The sequence below is a fragment of the Euprymna scolopes genome, chromosome 9 (genome assembly GCF_053919585.1).
Source record: "Euprymna scolopes isolate OS-2025 chromosome 9, ASM5391958v1, whole genome shotgun sequence".
NCBI lineage: Eukaryota > Metazoa > Mollusca > Cephalopoda > Sepiida > Sepiolidae > Euprymna > Euprymna scolopes.
In genome coordinates this window covers 81,391,592-81,407,126 of record NC_136490.1, presented here as the reverse complement: position 1 = coordinate 81,407,126, position 15,535 = coordinate 81,391,592, and the positions used below count along the sequence as shown (strand labels likewise).

Sequence of the window (15,535 nt, the reverse complement as noted above, 5' to 3'; positions counted from 1 at the left end):
GTATGATAAATATACTCACATATATACTCTACCAGCTTTATTTATTTTACTCGCATTAAGCCGTAACAAAGCATATCAACACTTGGACATAAAAAGCTACTATTTGGGACCATGTTTAGGAAAGATTAACAAGATGTTGGTTTATGTTACATTTAAACTTCTGCATGTCAGTACGACCAGGAAAGCAGGTAGCTGGAAGGGAATTCCAAAGTATAGTTGTTCGAGGGGAGAGACTATTAGAATAGAAAGCTTTGAGGTATTTAGAGACCTCAACAGTAAAAGGGTGAGATCTTATTCCTAAGTAGGTTTGTCAGGGATATGTACGTCGAGGGGGGGGTACAAGTGCAACGATTTCATCAGAACATATTCCATTAAAATATTTGTAAAACGGCACAGAGATGCAACATTGTGGCGATGAGACGAGGGCTGGAGTTTGGTTGATAAAGTGGGATCGATTAGATTGACAACTCTTTTTTTAGACCCTATCCAAGAGAGAGGCTAGTGGTAGATGCACAAGCATCAGTCCAATGTGGCAACAATACTCCATGCATGAGCGAATGGTGGCCTTATAGAGGTATAGGATACTGTCAGATGTGAGTAGTTTTCTAGCTTGATAGAGGAAACCCACCATCTTTGCAGCAGTCTTTGCAATTGTCTTCTGTATTTGTTCTGGTTCATATTGCCCATATATATTAGGCTGAGGAGTTTGGAGGTAGAATTCTCAGGTAGTGTTATTTTTCATGAATATAGCCGGTTGGAGAGGTGTCTTATAATTGTTAACGAAGAGCAGCTTAGTTTTACTAGCATTAAATGTTACCATCCATTTGCGTCCCCATTCGATTATAGTCTGGAGGTAATTTTCTAATGATTCTGCCATTGTCTTAGATTTATGTACATCCGTTCTTCCCTCATGCATGTTATAGAGCATTGTATCATCAGCAAATATACCCATCTCGGACACAATATTATCAGGGAGGTCGTTTACGAATATCAGGAATAATAATGGTCCAAGGATCAATCCCTGAGACACTACCACATTAATGTTATACTGCTTGGATGTACGTCCATCAATGATAACCTGTATGCTTCTATTGTCTAAGATGGATCTAATTATATTTAGTATACGTCCAGTTATAACGTACAATTTAATTTTCATTAGCAGCCCTTTGTGCCAGACTTTGTCTAAGGCGTCGGATATATCAAGGGCTACAGCTGTGGGTTCGCCCACTTTATCCAGTACATGTGTTAACATGTAAATGTTTAAATATATGTAATAAAACGACATTGCTTGAATCAATATTGTTTGTAAGAGATTTGCTTTCGTGAGGTGAACTAGTGCTTGATTAATTAAGGTCTTAAAGATTTTAGTGAAGAAGGGGAAGAGACTAATGGAGTGATATTGCGAGGGTCTGTTCTTTCACCACAATTCCTGTATGCTCGTTCCACAGAGACCATCTTTCAGCTATTAGGGAAGCAAGATTCAGCAAGGCATTTATTGTAAAGCTTGGAAAGTATGGGTGCTAGCTCAGCTGAACATTTCTTAATTAGTATAGTAGGGATGAGATCAGGCCCACACGACTTTGAGGTGTTTAAGTTTTTTTTTATATCACGAACATGAGAAAGGGTGATTTTTACATCTAATGTGGCTTCAGTCCACATAGGGATATTTGGGAGGAAGTTGTTTGTTGGCTCTAAGCGAGCACTTCTGCCTTCTCCATTACCATGCATGAAAACTTCTGGCTGTTTCTCAGTGGACGAATTACTGATTACCCTTTATTCACTACACTAGTGTAGATTTTTCAGAAATCATGAGTTCCTATCTTTTGCGATTCTATGCGTTCCCTGATTATTTCAGCATGCTTTCTTTTGGCTGCCGGTGTTTCACTCTTACGAATTTTTGTCTATTTGTATTTGACTTCTGATGTATAAACTGGCATGCATGCTATCTTTGTGCAATGGCAGCTGCACAATTTGTGCAGCTGCCATTGCACAAAGACAGTATGCATGCCATCAGTTTATACATCATAAGTCATGGGGGTGAATGGGACTTGCTATAATACTTCCATGTGGGGACATGTGCTTCAATGCCTGCTTTGCATCATTCAGTTGTCTCATTGGCACAGGAAGAGAGAAGACATCGGTCCATGTGTACTCTAATGATTTCCCAGTAAGCCCTGTTGTTGTACCTTGTTTTGAGCAATGATTCCTCACCTTGAGGTTGGGATTTAAATGTGATAACTAATATTACTAGGTGATCTGCATTTCCAAGTGGACTGGTGAGGAATAGGTCTAGAAGTGAAGTCTGCTGAGGTTCACGATCTGATAGGCCAGTTGGAAACATGTCTGTGAAGGAATGGGCTATAAGTAGGGCGTCCAGCTGCATCTGTGTAACCTGAGAAACCAAGCCAATTTTTATGGTGGACATTAAAGTCACCAAACATGTATTTGGGCATTACTATCCAAGGAAAGTGCTGCATCTAATCGATCAGAGACCTGATCGATTAGGATACAATTCTGGCTTGAGGAAAAACGGTAGAGAAAATATAAGTAACTAACGTAGTGATGAAATGTTGGTCGAAAGCACAAAAGCCTGGTCATCTGATTCAAGATTTTTCTCTCTAGGTAAAGGGAGGGTGCTGCAAATATGGATTCCAAGCCCGTGCATTTATCTATCAGTCCTTACAGTAAAGAGGAAGGTATTCTGTGATGTTAGTGGTTAGAGGGGATTGAAGAGTGTTAAGATATCCAGAGAGTTTACTAAAAGGTAAGCCTCTACATCATCTAGATTACCTCTAAGCCCATGGATATTTGTGAAAGAAAGCCTCAAGGGTGGAGGCAAATCGGTTTTGTTTGGGTGGTTGTCTGGTTTTATCATGATATTTGTTGGGTTGTCATTTAATTGCGTTTTTGTTTAATGTCATGTTAGGGGAAGAGTGTTGAGCAAAGTGGGCCTGTTTTGATGCCCAAGTATACACACACAGTGGTCCATTAACCGAATCCTGTCTAGAAGGTGTGGTCTCGTGAAAGCCCACCAGATATAGCAGCAGGGTTTTTTCCATGCGTGACATGGCACTACAAGTATCCTGATATCATAGAACTGATGAGTTACCAAAAAGTTAGGGCTCCTGTACTGTCAGTCGGAAACAGCAGCCAGACAAACTATCAATCAGTTATCTTACGACCTCTGACAAGACCGGCCCAAACAAGTCTAGTGAGTACAAGTGGCATGCAAGCAAACCCAAGTTTCTGTTTCTGAGAGAAAGAGAAATTTAAAATAGGGAATAGGGGAACACTGTTCAATGTCCTAGTCAGGAAACAAGGCCAAACATAGGGTGGCTCTGGTGAATCTATTGTATTGTACCTCTGGCCTGGTTAATAGACAAAAGAGTGTGATAGGAAGAGCCTATCTACTCCTTAAGCAAGTTAGGTTTGCAAACCGGGAATCTGTTAGTCACTAGCTCCAGGAAGGTTATCGACCATGACTAAGGAAGCCTCCTTCTGTTTTATTATCAGTTTTCTTTCTCTTAGGTGTATGATCTGACAAGATCTACAGGTCCATCACATAGAGGGGTTATGCACCTGGTTTCTACACCAGATATTTTTGCACGCCGCATGGATGAAGATATTGAGTATCTTACTTTAAAGTTTTTCTCTATTCTTCATGAATAAGCACAGGATTGGAGACAGATTCCCCTCTAACATTTACATGTGTTACATGAAATTGTATCTGCCCCCTTTTCATGTAAGAAGACCTACTTGATAATGCTAGAATTGAACCCTGTAGGCAAGTGTTAAAGATAATGGAAAAATGGAATGTTAGAAATTCAGTCCATTGTTGATTCTATTAGAAATAGTTAAATATTGTTTGCCGGAAAAAGTCGATTGTCCATTCTTTTAGAAATCTGGATATTAAATATGTCCATTAAAAGAATGGACAATGAGAGTTAAAATATATTGTTTAAAAATAGGTTAGAATTAGAATTGAGGATTCTTTTGTTTGCCAAAAGTGTATTGGACGGACATGTGTAGAAAACGTGAGTCACGTTGGTAAACACACTTCTGACGTCATAAACAAAGGAAATTTCTCAATATAGGAATCTGAGGGTTCGAAGTTAGAGGGTTGATGAGGATCAGATTCAGAGCAGATCACACACAGTTGGAGAGGAGAGCCCCTTAGAAATGAAGGTAGGAAAATAGACCATATAAATCAAAGTTTGAATTCCTGATATCACCGATCGGTCGACTGAAGATTAAAGAAACCAACTATGTTTGTAACTGTTGTCTCGTGTCGTCATTCCTTACAACAGAAAATGTAAATGTGTTTATCATCTTGCAACGAACATTGTAACCCCTTCCAAGTATTATGTGTCCTCCCCTCCTCTGTGTTAAGAACTTGCATCATATCTCCCCGTCCGTATTAATATGAAGTCCCCAAGAATTTCATCGTCATAATCCCTGTTTTACATGAACCCATTATATGTATCCTCGTTATATGTCCCCAATATGAGCCCCCTGCTATTCAACATATCTTTCAAGTACTGTGAGAGAACCAATCTACTCTTTTTTTTTTTTTTTTTTTTTTTTACAAAGGTATCACCACATTATCAAGGCCCAGAGGCCACTCAAGGATAAGGGTTAAAGAGTGTACAGTAGAAGTTGGTCAATATAGTAATCATTAGTAATGAAAATTTGGTAAATTTAATAACTTATATGGAACGGCTCATCAAGAACTTATTTACCTTAGACTTGAACACAACCATATTGTAGTCAGCCGGAAAGCAGGAAAACGGAAGACAATTCCACAGGCGTGCAGTTCTAAGAAAGAAGCTTTGTTCATGGAATCTGTTTAGGTTTAGGCACAGATAAAGAGTGGGGGAAATTATTGATAGTGTTTACAGCTAGACGAGTGTTTCTTGTGAAAGTTTGGCGAGGGGGGACCATAGATTGAAGCTCAGTTGAACACTTTCCATGAAAATAACGATACATCAGAGACAAACTCGCAACATCTCTTCTGTGAGATAGAGGTTGTAAGGAGGAGAAAAGGACATCTCCTACGAGGCTACGAAGTCTATTTTGAACTCTATCAAGGCAGGACAAGTCCTTTCTAGCAGCTCCTGCCCAGATGTGGCAACAGTATTCCATCCTTGGACGTACCTGGCTCTTATATAGATAGAGAATAGCATCAGCAGTGAGATATCTACTGGATCGATAGAAAGATCCCACCATTTTTCCAGCGGCCTTGGCAACAGATTTGATATACGTGTTCCATTTAAGATCAGGAGTAATGGTCAAGCCCAGAAGCTTGTCAAAACTTGAGGCCTCCTGAAGACGAGAGCCATTCATTTCAATTCTAATAACTAATTGGTTTTAAAATAAATGAATAGGATATTAATTACTTGAATATGTAAGCAAAGAAACAAAAGAAATGGTGGGACTAGATCTACATAAAGAGGTTACACATATCACCTGGATAGATAGATGCACTTAACTTGGTGTTCTTCGAGCGACCCATGTTGGTCTAGCTAAAGGACCAGTGTCTCCACGTGGAATGAATTGGGATGCAAAGATTAGCATTTATTTGAGAGCAGTAAGAGGAAGGGAGGATCTGCCTTAAGAGCCAAATGTGTGCTTTGATTTTAATACTTCTTTCTTTTATTTAATTGAAATGGTATAATTTTCGATTTTTGTATTAATAATTTAAAACATACAAACTCATTTACCAAAGGTGATGAATGCTAGAAAAGTGATGCGTATTTCCAATTTTTCTATTGTCTATACATATATTGCTAACTATTTAGTAAACAAATAACATGCGGGGAAAATTTTGGGAAAATAGTTTCAAGTGGGTAGATAGCACAGAATATAGAAATGGAATAAAATATTTTTAGTAATATCTATTTTAAAGACAGATTAAGGGATGGTTAAAATTTTTAATAGATTTAAGGCTTTTGTTTTTTTGTTTTTTTTTCTTAAATGCAAGTCTCCCATACAAAATTTCATTAGCGTATCTTATTGTATAACATGGAGTAGACTCGCCAGTTAAAATGAATTCAGATAAGAATGGGAGTTTGGAAATGTGATTAAAAATACACTATAAATACATCTAAAAACACAAACTAATTTCATAGAATAAGTTAAGATAACAAAGGGATAAAAAATTTACAATTAAATTTTATGCTATCAGTTCAAAAGGGACTCCAATATTTTGGAATAGGAAAACCTCTTTAGGCCATGACATTTCAAAGCCAAACGCTTCTCATCAGTAAAGACACATATTATACGGAGAAAAAATTTTTTAAAAGATATGAAAAGAGGATCAAAGGAAAAACCTGAAGTTGTACTGAAACTAAAGCCGATTCCAGGACTGCCAGCAATCACTGTAAAAAGAGTAATAAAGAATCTGAGAGAGTTGTATGCTCAGTCCGTTAAGTCCAAAGTAGCTGAGCAGTGGCTTGGTTCCCACCAGTTTTGGCAAATAGCAAAAAGCATCTTTAACAGAATCATGTGCTCTATCCCAACCATCATCAATGGACCTGACGTAATCTCATCAGCATCAGACAAAGCCAAACTCTTTGCCCAGAACTTTGGAACTAATTATACCCTATGCGACCAAGGCTGCCAACCCCCTGTATTTCCTCTTTTATCAGAAAACACGCTATGCAAATACAAAGATCTGTGCGTGATGTTGCCAAGCTAATCAAAAACTTTGATTGATTCCAGTAAAGCAACTGGCCCTGATAGCATTCTTATTTATAGACTGAAAAAGCTTCAACCAGAACTAGTTCCCATACCTACAAAGCTGTTTAAGCATTGTCTAAAAGAGAATTGCTTCCCCACACCCTTGAAAACCTGATCAGTCATCTTCTGCTCAGTACAGACTAATAAGTCTCCTATATGTCATGAGTAAGTTGCTGGATCCTTGGTCCTTTATTATTTCTGATATTCACAAATGACTTACCTGATAAAATTGTCTCTGACATGGGTATATTTGCTGACGACACCATGCTCTATAGCAGGCACGTGGGGAAAACTAATGAGCACATATCTAAAGCAATGGCGGAAACCCTAGAGGAAGACCTTCAGTCTGTAGTAGAATGGGGTAAAAGATGGATGGTAATGTTCAAAGCTGCCAAGACAAAGCTAGTTTCCTTTAATAATTACATGAAACCTTACCAACCACCAATAGCTATGGCTAAAGATACATTAACTGAAAGTACTTCATTCAAACTCCTTGGCTTAATGTTCACAAGGAACATGAGTAAATAAATACATAGATCATTGCCAAGGCTGCTGCAAAGAAGGTAGGCTCTTTCTACTGTGCTAGAAAGTTACTTACGCCTGAAAGTATCCTGTACCTCTACAAAGCCACCATTCATCCATGTATCGAGTACTGCTGTCACATTTAGGCTGGTGCATCTGCTACTAGTCTATTGCTCCTGGACAGTGTTCAAAAGAGTCGCCAATATGATAGGTTCTGAACTGTTATCTGTGCGAGCGAAGTGCCACCCCTGTACAGTAGAGATCCCCAGATGTAACAAAGCTTTCTACTGTAACAGTTTCTTCCCTAGAACTGCTAGACTTTGGAATTCTCTTCCAGGTTCCTGCTTCCCCAACTGTACTGACATGCAGAAGTTCAAGTGTAATGTGAACAGACATTGTGCTCCTAAACTCCCTACATAGTACCCTTGCAACTTAGGTCCCTGATAGGAGCCCCTACATCAAAGTGACAATGTGCCTAGTTTGGTGTGAAAATGTAATTAAAAAGAAAAAAAATCTTGCAAAACCAAACAGGAAAACCATGTAAAAAAAAAAAAAAAAAAAAAAAATGAATTTATTGAACTTAAGGAGTCGGATAAAAAAATTCTGACTCTTAGAAACCTGACTCTGACTCCAGCTAAAACCTCAGGCTCCTTCTGACTCCGCAACCCTGATAGTTACTAATAGAATGTGAGGCTCGCTAGTCTGGTAAATGTTCTTATTAAAGAAAAGTGTAAAATGCCCCTAAATGCCAAAATTGGCAATTTCAGCTTGAATTTTCTCTTATTTTTTTAGAAACTGATTACCTTGAATCCTGAAAGTACCTATTAACCCCTTTCTAATGAGGGGTCGCATGTCTAGGTTTGAAATTTTTTAAATATGGAGTCCCACATAAATTGAAGGGCAGGGGCCCCAGAAACACTTTTCTAACCCCTAAATTTATGATTTTTCATCAGTTTGGCACACTTAAAACTGGTGGAGCCAACTTGCCACTTACAAATTTTGACATCTTCCCCTAGAAATGGAGGTACTGACCTCCCGATGTGTCACAGAAGTACTTTTTAACGAGAGACATGCTGATACCATTAAATGTGGATTTATATCCGGAATACATTGTTGCCTACTTTGTCCAATTTTGGAAAGTTTAGAAAAACTTTTTTTCTCTCGATATCGCACATATTATCCAGCCAAGTATTTTACATTTTATATCCTCGCTTTCTCTAAGCCATTTCCCAGCTCCATAAGACAGTTGATTCATGTAACTGTTTTTTAACTAAATCCTTTCTTATAGACAAGAACAAAAAAAAACATCTCTTATTTTATTTATGAATTCTTTTTCGCTTGGCCCATTGAGGATTGCATGATTTTCTGGGGGTAATAAAAGTATTTTATAGCTATAACCCAGTTTTTTTTTTTTTTTTTTTTTTTTTTTTTTTTTTATGCTAATCTGAAGACAGACGTGTTATATAGGCCATACCTAACATGGCCGACATGTATTTTCTTTTTTTTTTCATTTCAATGTTACAAGAATGTGGGGCAGTACTTGTAGAGTCATAAGATTCTGCACTTGGTTATTCCCCTAATAACTCCCTCTTGTATTGTAACTTATGACCTCAAATATATAAAAAAAATTTATAATTGAGCCAAGATGGTTTGCAAAAAAAGATGAATATAGTTATTCAAAGTTACAATTTGAATGTTTATTTTAATTTTAAAAAAAAAAAAAATCATAAAATGTGGAGAATTTTTTAAATTGTGGAGGTTTAAATAACTTAGAGCGATATAAAGAGAATATGAAAGTATACACAGGTGATTTTTAGGAGATTAAAATCTGTATATAATTTTTAATTAAAATTTTTTTGTAAAAAAAAAAAAATAAAAATGGCTTCAAAGCAAGTTTAAAGAATAAAAAAAGTCAGTGTAGCAGAAATACAAAATATTTCAATTTTTAGTCCTGCTATAATTTCTTCAGTTCTTTGTGATTGGAAAGATGTAGAAACTTATTTTAAGTGATTTATGCACTGAAATTGACATTGGGACTTTTTAATGTTGGTGTTTCAGAAGAGATATGTTAAGAGTTAGTTCACAGCATACCAACAAACCATGTATTTTCAATGAGGATATCTTTTAAAAACTTATTGCTTTGTAGACTTTAACTTGGAGTTATGCATTTATTTTTTAAATTTTAATATTAGTTTATTTTATAAGTAAAAAGATAAATTTTATGTTTCAAAAAATTCAAATGGTGGTCTCTGAAAAATTAGATAAGGAAATGAACAGAAAAGAAACTCTGAAATGCTAAAAAATAACCAGGGATGGTGGAATTTTTTCAAAATTACCTATTTCTTCAAATACCTGTAAAATATAAAAAAAACAATTGAAATCTTCAGGAATCTAATTTATAGATCCAAAGAGGTAGTGAAAACTGGAAAACAGAACCTTAATGAACTTAGCTGTAATTATTCCAAGATGTGTATTTGAGTGAACTTACAGCCATAACTATAATTAAAAAATTTAAACAAATGTTTTCTTTTTCAGGTGACCACACATAATTGGGCAGTTCAAGAAAAAGGCTTATATGCGGCATGGGGAGGTGAGTTTTTGTTTTATCTAGTTCAATTTTTTTTATGTTAAATGTTTGGAAACTAGCTGATCATAAACCTTCACAGGTTAAACATTTTCACTTTATCATTTGTTATCCTGAATGTATAGGAGGAAATTTAGCATTTTACATTTTTCTTATGAATTAAAATGTTAATGTCTCTTTATTTCTTTCAGTTGCCTACATCCTAACAGCATTGTTTTTGATGAGAGCTCTTTGTCTTGGAACAATGAAAGTCAGCCACACTCGACGACCTGTGTAATATCTTCTGATGTCCTCTGCCTCTATTTCCAAATTGTTCTATACTTTCTATGTTTCTCTCGTAAACTTCAGCAATTATGCTTTCAGTTGGAACTTGATTCAGATTGGCAAATGATCTCATTCTAACTTTAAATCTGTAATGATGTAGTTTTCCAACTAAAATCATGTGCAGTCACACTTTCAAGAAAAAATTGTATATAAACGTACAGAAAAACATTTAACTACGCATGTACATAAACTTGCTAGTACTGGCAGTAATAATACTCTTTGATTTTCACATTATCATTAGTTCTTATGAGAACTTCAATATTTATTGCTGTTTCTTTTCTTCCAGTCACATATTTTCTTTTTATGCTTTCGTTTGAAACCAAAAAAACCATAAGTGATTCTCTCAACCCTATAGATTCATTACTCTGATTTGCTTGTCACCGGACAAATCTGAAGGTGGTATGGTTTGACTATATTTGTTCTAAATGAATTGGTGGGTTCGATTGCAATAGACTGGCAATATCTTAAAAAACAATTTCATAAATCTTTTATTTGCTGAGAGATGCCTGACATTCTTTACTCTTCACTAATGTTTTTCTTTCAATATTTTTTTCCCCTTTTTTAGTAGTCATTTTTCATAATAAAATCAAGTATCAAATGACTAATTTAAATTTTCTAACATTCCAGGAAAGTGTTAAGCAAAAAATTGAATTTTAACCATCATCCTCAATTTTTTTTCAATTTATTTCCCTTGGAATTTTAAGATGTGAAGTGTTGATTTTATTTATTTTTTTTTTTAATTAAAATGAATTCCCTGTCTAAGTTTAAAAATAATACTTGCCTCATATTGTATAATAGTCTGCTTTACTTCTGGTCTTATGAAGCCTTCAAAAATCTATTCCATTAAAGATACTTAATTGCTATTTGGCCTAGTTTCTTTTTCAAACGCCCATTACTGAAATGAGATGCTATTTTCTATGAAACTGGTTTTGGAAGTAAATGCTGCGCTGTTTCATTTGAGTTTCATAATTTTTAATTTTGAAGGAATTTAGCATGAAGATTACATCTCCTACTGTTTAAAGACATTATTTTGAGAATCTTGATTTCATAGTTTTTTTGTTTTTTTTTATTATTAAACACAAACTTAAATGAATTGGCCAGTTTAAACTTCCAATGATGTCAAGTTTAGGATTGAATTCTTTATAAAAAAATGAATTTGTAATAAATTATTCAAATGTGGAAAATTTACTTTTTTTTTTTTTTTTTTTTTTTTTTTTTTTTTGCAGCTTTGTTTTTGAAAATTTTTTTTATATTTTATAAAAGTGTAAAAAAAAAAAAAAAATAAAAAAAAAAAAAAAAAAAGTTTTAAAATACAAACCATGACCTTTTTTTTTTTTCTAGTACTAGATCTTTATGAAGAACTTGCTTACTTGGCATTGCCAGAGTAAGGGGGTGGGATTAGAGTGAGGATGAGAAAAACCAGAATTTAAATTCTAACAACTGAAATTATTCAATTTTTCTCTTGTCAAAACATCAGGTGTCCTAATAACGACTTTACTTTCAACATATTAAGTTTTCAAATTTCAAAAGCCAACAATTTATTTTTTTGTTTACAAAGACAAGGTTTTAAAAAAGGGAAAAGTGATTTAGTAGCATCAAACCCATTTTATTGTAAGCATCAATAGACTGTCCATCAAAGGCCCCCCCCCCACCCGACTGCTCTCCCCTCCAACCCCAAGTTAAAATTTTTTTTTTTTTTTTATCTGTCCCTAAAAATGCTTTTATCCAGAAACATTAATTTCTTTAACACTGGCGGTAGTCTTCTATTATACCAATTTTGAGGATTGGAAAAATTACTATCGATAAGTCTGATTGAATTGGCTTGAATATCGACATACATATTTCTCGCTGGAAATTAAGAGAAGAATTTGGTTTTTGGTGGCCACTGTTTAAATAAAATGTTCTTTGACACAACACAGCACAAAACCTTTTTTCTAATGGAAAAAAAACATTGTAAATTTTATTTTTAATCAAAAGTTAAAAGGTTAAATTATTTTTGGATTCTAAATTTACACATGCAACCTTTTTATAATCCTTATACGGGGTGACCAAAAATATATGGGCCCTGTGTACACTTTACGTGATATCTCCTTATTTTACAGGACATGGCAGAATCAACTACCGTGAGTACACCAAGACCCCAGTGGGAGCTGGGACAAAGAATACACTGTGTTAAATTTTACTACAAGACAGGCTCGTTTAAGAAAACCCAGGACAGTTTCATGCGTCAGTTCGAATGTGAAAAAGCTCCATCCAAAAGCAGAATTCAGAACTGGGTGGACCACTTCGAGAAGTATGGGACTTTGGAGAACCTCAACGCTGCCAGAGAGAACCGTCCAAGCCACTCGGAACGTCCCAAGAAGCGAGTAGCCGAGCTGGTCGAAAAAGTGAGTCTTTCCAGCAGAGTCCGAAACGCTCTGTGCGTAAGCAAAGTCAGTCCCTCGGTATGTGCCGTGAGACTTGCAGGAGAGTGCTGGTGAACGATATCAGGGCTTACCCATACAGACGCTGCAGACCCTTACAGCCTCAGACAAGAAGCAGAGGAGGGCTATGGCAGTCAAGATGCTCGAGAAGATCGATGAGACACCAAGTTTCCTTAACCTCCTTTAGACCTCAGATGAAGCCCACTTCCATCTTGATGGAAAGGCGAACTCCAAGACTTCTGGGGGTCCTCCAGACCCAATGAAGTAGCCACCAAGCCCCTGCACTCTAAGTGCATGGTGTGGGCTGCAATCTCGGCCAGAGGCATCATCGGAGAATCTGGCACAGCAGTGAGTCACTAAGGAGCGGTATGTGGAGGTCCTCAAAACCTTCAAGAGTGAACTCCAGACCATCTACCTGTCGCTCATGAGCTAGTTCTGGTTCCAGCAGGATGGAGCAAGTTCTCATACCTCAAACCTGTCTCGAGATTGGCTGAAAGAGAACTTCGGAGGCCGAGTGATCAGTCTCAAGACTGATTTTGAGTGGGCACCTCATAGCTCGGACTGATTATTTTTTTATTTTTTTTTGGGGGGGGGGGTATATTAAGGACAGTCTACGCAGGAAATCTGAGAGATGAGAGCCATTATCAATTCGGTCTGTAAGAACCTCATGGACAACTTCGTGCTGCGCTTCAAGAAATGCACGGAGCTAAATAGTCCATCTAGAACATATGCTGTAGAACGGAGAAAAAAGGCCAAAGACCCTAGTTTTTTGATGTGATGTTTTGAATATAAAAAACTAGTTATGACCAAAGTTTCATTTCATTCGGACAAAATACTAAGAAACAGAGCCTAATTAGAGTTGGGGCCCGTTTTTTTTTATTTCTTATACTAAATCTGTATCAGAAAACACGCTATGTGATATACGTATATCTGTATGTGATGTTGCGAAGCTAATCAAAAACCTTGATTCGAGTAAAGCAACTGGCCCTGACGGTATTCCAATTATAGTACTCAAAAAACTTCAACCTGAATTAGCGCCCATACTTACAAAACTGTTTAAACGTTGTCTTAAGGAGAATAGTTTCCCATCTCCGTGGAAAATCTCATCAGTATGCCCTGTATTTAAGAATTCAGGTGATCGCTCATCCCCCTCTCAGTACAGGCCAATAAGTCTCCTGTGCGTCATGAGTAAGTTGCTAGAATCTGTGTTAAATACAGAAGTAATCAAACATCTCAACAAAAATAACCTTCTTAGTGACACTCAATATGGTTTCCGTTCTGCTAGATCTACAGCAGATGTCCTTACAGTTATATCGCATAGGATTAGCAAATCTCTCGACGGAGGCAATCTTTCTAGGGCAATTGCTCTTGACATATCTAAAGCCTTTGATAGGGTATGGCATAAAGGTTTACTTCATAAGATCGCTAGCTATGGTATAGCTGGAAAAGTCTTCTCAATTATTAAATCATTTCTTTCTGATAGGTTCATAAGAGTAGTAGTTGAGGGGCAAAAATCAGAAGCTCACAGTATTAATGCCGGTGTCCCTCAGGGATCCATCCTAGGCCCAACTCTTTTCCTGATCTACATTAATGATCTTCCAAATCATATCCTTACATCATTTGTAGACATTTATGCTGACGACACTACCATTTATGGTAGCACATCTAAGACAGTAAATGACCAAGTTCTCTCCAATTCTCTCTCCTCTGATCTTGAGCACGTAGTACAATGGGGAAAGGAGTGGCTGGTTACTTTTAATGCATCTAAAACCAAGCTTCTCTCTTTACATCATCAACATTCTAATCCACATTTGTCATCAATTGAAATGAATGGCTCTCGTCTTCAGGAGGCCTCAAGTTTTGACAAGCTTCTGGGCTTGACCATTACTCCTGATCTTAAATGGAACACGTATATCAAATCTGTTGCCAAGGCCGCTGGAAAAATGGTGGGATCTTTCTATCGATCCAGTAGATATCTCACTGCTGATGCTATTCTCTACCTATATAAGAGCCAGGTACGTCCAAGGATGGAATACTGTTGCCACATCTGGGCAGGAGCTGCTAGAAAGGACTTGTCCTGCCTTGATAGAGTTCAAAATAGACTTCGTAGCCTCGTAGGAGATGTCCTTTTCTCCTCCTTGCAACCTCTATCTCACAGAAGAGATGTTGCGAGTTTGTCTCTGATGTATCGTTATTTTCATGGAAAGTGTTCAACTGAGCTTCAATCTATGGTCCCCCCTCGCCAAACTTTCACAAGAAACACTCGTCTAGCTGTAAACACTATCAATAATTTCCCCCACTCTTTATCTGTGCCTAAACCTAAACGTAGATTCCATGAACAAAGCTTCTTTCTTAGAACTGCACGCCTGTGGAATTGTCTTCCGTTTTCCTGCTTTCCGGCTGACTACAATATGGTTGTGTTCAAGTCTAAAGTAAATAAGTTCTTGATGAGCCGTTCCATATAAGTTATTAAATTTACCAAATTTTCATTACTAATGATTACTATATTGACCAATTTCTACTGTACACTCTTTAACCCTTATCCTTGAGTGGCCTCTGGGCCTTGATAATGTGGTGACGCGTTTGTAAAAAAAAAAAAAAAAAAAAAAAAAAAAAATCTACACATGCAACCTTTTCTAATCCTTATGAGGGGCATGCAATAAGTAATACCCCTGACCCACTTCCAGTTGTCTGATCTTGCTGAAATTTTGCATGTGCAATGATTTCTATCTCTACGGGTTATGTGGCAAATTACAGCTCTGAACTAATTGTGGTTTCTGTTTGAATGTCGAGCAGTGATCCGGTTTTTGTATTTGAAAGGACGCCCACCACAGACTTTTGATGAAATGAAAGAAACTTATGGTGATAATGCCCCATCATATCACCTTGTAAAACGCTGGCATCGTGAATTCAAACATAGGTGGAAGTCTGTGGAAACAGCTCC

General features: G+C 36.7%; 1 protein-coding gene across 2 annotated transcripts in view; it reads left to right on the top strand.

Annotated features, from left to right (window-relative positions):
- LOC145284725 (type 1 phosphatidylinositol 4,5-bisphosphate 4-phosphatase-like) overlaps positions 1–11,356 on the top strand; it is a 140,287-nt gene extending 128,931 nt beyond the window's left edge. For both annotated transcript variants that reach the window (XM_080133652.1, XM_080133653.1), the window contains 2 exons: positions 9,796–9,850; positions 10,036–11,356. In XM_080133652.1, coding sequence (XP_079989778.1) covers positions 9,796–9,850; positions 10,036–10,121 — 141 coding nt within the window. In that variant the 3' untranslated portion in view covers positions 10,122–11,356. The remainder of the gene's footprint in view (positions 1–9,795; positions 9,851–10,035) is intronic.
- Positions 11,357–15,535: the final 4,179 nt, after the last annotated feature.